The following is a 6051-nucleotide window of genomic DNA, read 5'->3' on the forward strand; positions in this document are numbered from 1 at the left end:
CATTACGACCTGAAAAATTTTGTTGAATTGCAAACTTTATGGCTTATATATCTTATGGCCAGCACTTGCAGGCTTAGGCCCTGTTTGGGGGAGCTTTTGGAGGGCTAGAAAGTACTTTCTGGCCCTCCAAAAGTACTTTTAGATGAAAAACTGTGTTTGGTAAATTTTTCGAAAAGCTGTTTCAGCTTTTGCGGGAAGCTGAAAACAGCTTTCGGGAGGAAGCTCCAATTTGGAGCTTTTGGGAGGAAGCTGTTTCAGCTTTTTCGGAAAGCTGTATTTTTGACAAAAATACCCATATTAAAATAACATAATTACATAGTTTGTCCCTTTATAAACCTAAAAATCTGCTGGAGCCAAGAACCCTAGCCGTCCCTCCCTTCCGTAAGAAAAAGTATTTTTCTTTTCAATTTTTGTATGCATCTCTTGAACCACATTTTAGAAGAAAAAATTTTAATCCTTTTCCATACCTTCCAAAATCAATCTATTGTTTTTTTTTTTATCATCAACCTCGCGGTCCACGCTGAGATCCTCCTCGAGCGTGGACCACAAAGAAGAGCCCCTGGACCGCAGAAAATTATTTTATGAGAAATTATTATGGAAAATTATTTTATACTAATAATTATAATATTTTATACCTTTATTTTTGTATTATACTATAAATATAATATCATATTATATTATATCATAATATATTAATATGTTATGTTAAATAATTTAATATTATGTTATATTATGAAAAATTAATTTATACTAATAATTATAATATTTTATACCTTTATTTTTGTATTAGACTATAAATATAATATCATATTATATTATATCATAATACATTAATATGTTACGTTAAATAATTTAATATTATGTTATATTATGAAAAATTAATTTATACTAATAATTATAATATTTTATACCTTTATTATTATATTATACTATAAATATTATATTATATTACATTACATTATAATACATTAATATGTTATTTTAAATAATTTAATATTATGTTATATTATGAAAAATTATTTATAATAATAAATATAATATTTTATACCTTTATTATTGTATTATACTATAAATATTGTATTATATTATATTACATTATAATACATTAATATGTTATTTTAAATAATTTAATATTATGTTATATTATGAGAAATTAATTTATACTAATAATTATAATATTTTATACTTTTATTATTGTATTATACTATAAATATAATATATATTACGTTATATCATAATACATTAATATGTTATGTTAAATAATTTAATATTATGTTATATTACCAAATATTATTTTACTCTAATAATTATATTACTATTATGCGACATTAACATAATATTATTTTATATTACAATAATATTATAATATATCGTATATTTATGTATTAATTTATGTTATGTTTTATTATGTTCTGTTGTATAATACTATGCAATGTCCTTTATGGTAATTTTGTCATACAAAGTACTTTCTCAGTTTGTTTACCAAACACAAAACAAAGTACCACAGCACTTTACGAATGTAGTTACCAAACAGCAAATAGCTTTTTATAACAGCTCTACTTCAGACAGCTCTACTTCCAACAGTTCTACTGCCAACAGCTCCCCCAAACAGGGCCTTACTCTATCATGCCACGCTTTCTCTATTACTACTGGATGAGGATTAAAATTCCAACCAAAATTAAGACTTAAGAGTGTACTCACGAAGTTGTTTACACAGGATGCCCAGTGGCCACCAGGGGCATCCTGCGTCTCTAGCATTAGTGCATGGTAGACGGTCCTCACACACCAACAGAATATACATACATACATACATACATATATATATATATATATATATATATATATATATATATATATATATATATATATGATTGGACTGGTCATGATAACATTTGTGAGTATATGTCCCATTAAAAATGAATGCTGCAATTGCATTATTGCGGGATCTTTGTATAAAAAAAATTAATAAGTGCAAACAAATAAATGATCAGAAATCTTACATATTCGGATGGCACCACTGCCCCGATCATTTTCTAAAGAGAGGCAGGTTTAACGAAACTGCGGATTGAGTGACTGTCTATATGGCTAGCCATGCTGGAAGCACCATATAGGACAGAAAGAACTAGTTGTAAAGAACTAGTTGTTTCTAACACTCTAAGTTTTTTTATTTTCTAATTTTATTAAATATATTTTTGTACATACGAAACAGAAAAAAAAAACAAAAACAAATACAAAACAAACAGCAGCGAGGTGGGCTCAGGTGCCATCGAGGCATCGAGCTGGTTCTCTCTCTCCACCCGATGAACATTCTAGAATCTCTATTAGGGTTACGCTACAGAGGCCACGATAGGGCTCCGGAACTTTTCCCACTAAACCCCTTCCGCCTCCGCTTCCATCCTGCATCTCCGTTTCTAAACGCCAATTCAACCCTCCTCTTCCTCATTACTCATCGAATTGCGACGAAAGAATTCGTCATAAAGAGGCTATACGCTGCTTGCTTTTCTTTTCTCCTCTTCTCTCTCTCATACACTTGGTGGATTGGAATTGTGGTGGACTCTCTTGTTAGTTAGGAGAAAGAATGGGGAAATCCGGTGGCCGGAAGAAGAAAGGCGGAGGTAATCCGGCCACCGGACAGCCCTCGCCCGCGGGAACGACCCCCGCGGCCGCGCCCAACGGCGGCGGTGCCCATGTTCCGGATGCGCCTGCCCTGCTGCGGCGCGCGCACGAGCTCAAGGAGGAAGGGAATCGGCTCTTCCAGGCGCGGGACTACGTGGGGGCGGTTCAGCAGTACGACCTGGCTCTGAAGCTGACACCGCGCGGCCACCCGGACCGTGCCATCTTCCACAGCAACCGGGCGGCGTGCCTCATGCAGATGCGGCCCGTCGACCACGAGGCCGTCGCCGCCGAGTGCTCCCTCGCCCTCCAGGCCCAGCCACGCTTCCCGCGCGCCCTCCTCCGCCGCGCCCGCGCCCTCGATGCCCTTCGCCGCCCCGAGCTCGCCCTCCAGGACGTCCAGACCCTCCTTGAGGTCGATCCCTCCAACAGCGACGCCCTCGACCTCGCCCGCCGCCTCCGCCCCGCCCTCTCCTCAGCCTCCGCCTCCGCCTCCCTTCCCCCCGACCTCCTCAGCCGCCCCTCCCCCGCCGCCCTCGGCGCCTCCGCCGTTCGCACCGCCGCTCCCATCGCCGGCCTCGGCCCCTGCCTCCCCGCCCGCCCAGTCCCCAAGAAGTCCTCCCCGCCCCCGACCCCCGCTAGACCCCCCGTCACGCCTTCTAATAACCACCACCAGCAGCAGCAGCGGCCGCCAAGCTCCTTGCTACTCCCCAATGGTCCTCGGCCCAAATCGCCTCCTAAGCCTGCTGCTGCTACAGAAGCCTCATCGGGTCTTGATAATAATTCAGGATCGCAGAAGCAGCTGCAGCGGAGCGTCGGGAAGGAGTCTTCTTTGGATTCAGCTGGTACTGCAGCAGCGGTGCTCACTCGCTGGAGGCCTCTGAAGCTTGTCTATGACCACGACATAAGGCTGGCCCGGATGCCAGCCAAGTGCAGCTTCAAGACATTGAGAGAAGTCGTGGCAAATCGGTTCCCGTCATCCAAATCGGTGCTGATCAAGTATAAGGATGCCGAAGGTGATCTTGTTACTATTACTAGCTCTGTAGAGCTTAGATTGGCTGAATCTTGTGCCGATCAGCTTGCTCCTCCAAAAGATAGCAAGGAAAGCCCTGAAATAAATAAGGATGAGAAGCTTCAGGCGTTGAGGCTTCACATTGTGGATGTGATCCCTGAGCAAGAACCTTCACTGCCACAAGAAGAAGATGATGAAGAAGAAGAGAAGCCGGTGGAGGATGAGGGGTTGACAAAGGTGGATGAGAGCTTGTCTCATTCTTCCGCAGGGGATTCTGGGTTGGATGGTGTGGACAATGAGGTCATGAAGACGGACCAAGAGAAAGAGCTTCCAAAAGAAAGCGGTTTGGATGGAAAGAAGGAATGTGATCATGCTGAGTGCAAGGAAGTTGAGATTGATGATTGGTTGTTTGATTTTGCTCAGCTGTTCCGCAATCAGGTTGGCATTGATCCAGATGCTCATTTGGACTTGCATGAGCTTGGGATGGAGCTGTGTTCTGAGGCACTCGAGGAAACGGTGACGAGTGAGGAAGCACAACGCCTCTTTGAGATGGCTGCTGCTAAGTTCCAGGAGGTGGCTGCACTGGCTTTCTTCAATTGGGGGAATGTTCACATGTGTGCTGCAAGGAAACGCATCCCTCTGGATGAGTCTTCACCCAAAGAAGTCTTGGCGGCTCAGCTACAAACAGCTTATGATTGGGTCCGGGAGAGGTATGCTCTTGCTGGGCAGAAGTATGAGGAGGCCCTTCGAATCAAGCCTGACTTCTATGAAGGGTTGCTTGCCTTGGGGCAGCAGCATTTTGAGACTGCAAAGCTCCACTGGTCCTTTGCATTGGCTAATAAGATTGATCTGTCGACATGGGACCCTGGGGAGACAATCAATCTATTTAATAGTGCAGAAGAGAAGATGAAGGCTGCGACTGAGATGTGGGAGAAGGTGGAAGAGCAAAGGATTATTGAGCTTAAAGACCCTGGGATGAGCAAGAAAGATGAGCTGCTGAAGAGGAGGAAGAAACAAGGGGTGCTGGATGGCCAGGGGGAGTTGTCAGCTGATGAGGCAGCGGAGCAAGCTGCAGTAATGAGATCTCAGATACATTTGTTTTGGGGTAACATGCTTTTCGAGCGCTCGCAAGTGGAATTCAAGCTTGGGGTTGGTGATTGGAAGAAGAATCTTGATGCAGCTGTTGAGCGCTTTAAGCTAGCCGGGGCTTCAGAAGCTGAAATCTCTGTGGTTCTGAAAAACCATTCATCCAATGTAGCTGGTGTGGAGTCTGATGAAGGGAAAGGAAGAATATCGAGCAATGGTGCTTCTGAGACAAATGTCAAGGATGAAGATAATAGTGTGCTTGAAAATTAACTTGAAACAAGTTTCCATGTGGGCTGAGTACCGGAAAGCTCATTTGATGTGGTAAATCTTCTTGGCTTGAATGAATTTGTAACCATGGAACTGTGGAAGACCTGCCGTTTTGAGCAGCTCATCTGAGTTGCTAGGGCTGCAATGTAGACCTTTCCTTGTGCTTCAATTGTTCCTTTGTGTGGAAGACTCTTGGTGCTTTGTTGACCCAGGTGTGTATTTTCTGAAATATTTTACATCAAACAATTTCTTGAGCAACTTTGAAGGAGAAGTTTTGACATAAACTTGTCCAATGTCTTTGATGATTTCAATATGCGCATTTCTAATTTAATCCCATGTGTTGCTCTTTCTTATGGTGCAAAGTCAAAAAATTGATGATTTTTAATATTACAAAGAGGTGCACTTATCATGGAAATGACTACTCGTTATATCCTGCTGCATGTGTTGGTGGTATTCCATGATTGTAGTGATGATAGTGCTTGTTACTGAAGACCTTTTTTATGCTTCTGATAATGTTACTTGTAATCTGGCTTATTGAATCACTCTTTCTATCCTAATTTAGTTGAAGATGTTCACTCTGAGCTGCAACACAAATTTGGTTTCACGATTCCCCTTATTATATTTTGTACACTATAATTCTCATGACTTTTCTGTTTAGTAACAGTCATATAAACTGATACATATGAATTGAGACATCTCCTAACTCCATCTTTCTGCCTCATATATTTTGTAAGTGATGCATATGTTCATAGTATTGCTTGACATAGTTTCTATGTTGCATATCCTAAGTATGAAAAATACAAATAAGGATTGATAGTGGCACAAAAACCTTGTAAATTTTTCTGCAACGTGCACCAAATCTCTTTTGTCACATAACCATTTTTTCTCACTCAAATGGTACATAATTCATCTTCCAAACCCTTCATGCCTTGGGTATGGTAATAGTTGTGTATGCGCTCGGTTGATTACCTTTTTCTCGTTCTCCATCCATTAAAGTTGTTATGCCTCGAATCCGACACGTAGGTCGACCACGTGATACAGCCACATGAACCTTAGAGTGATGCTCTAGAGAT

The 6051-nt window shown here is 41.3% G+C and overlaps 1 protein-coding gene across 1 annotated transcript; it reads left to right on the plus strand.

Annotated features, from left to right (window-relative positions):
- The first annotated feature begins 2267 nt into the window (after nt 1–2267).
- Nucleotides 2268–5331, plus strand: PHOX2 (Octicosapeptide/Phox/Bem1p (PB1) domain-containing protein / tetratricopeptide repeat (TPR)-containing protein). The gene has a single exon (XM_008805298.6). It carries the CDS (start codon nt 2579–2581, stop codon nt 4979–4981), a length of 2403 nt encoding a protein of 800 aa, XP_008803520.3. The 5' UTR covers nt 2268–2578; the 3' UTR covers nt 4982–5331.
- Nucleotides 5332–6051: the final 720 nt, after the last annotated feature.

This window comes from Phoenix dactylifera, chromosome 2, assembly GCF_051530095.1.
Source record: "Phoenix dactylifera cultivar Ajwa chromosome 2, Ajwa_hap1_PhDact_Kaust_v1.1, whole genome shotgun sequence".
Classification (NCBI taxonomy): Eukaryota; Viridiplantae; Streptophyta; class Magnoliopsida; order Arecales; family Arecaceae; genus Phoenix; species Phoenix dactylifera.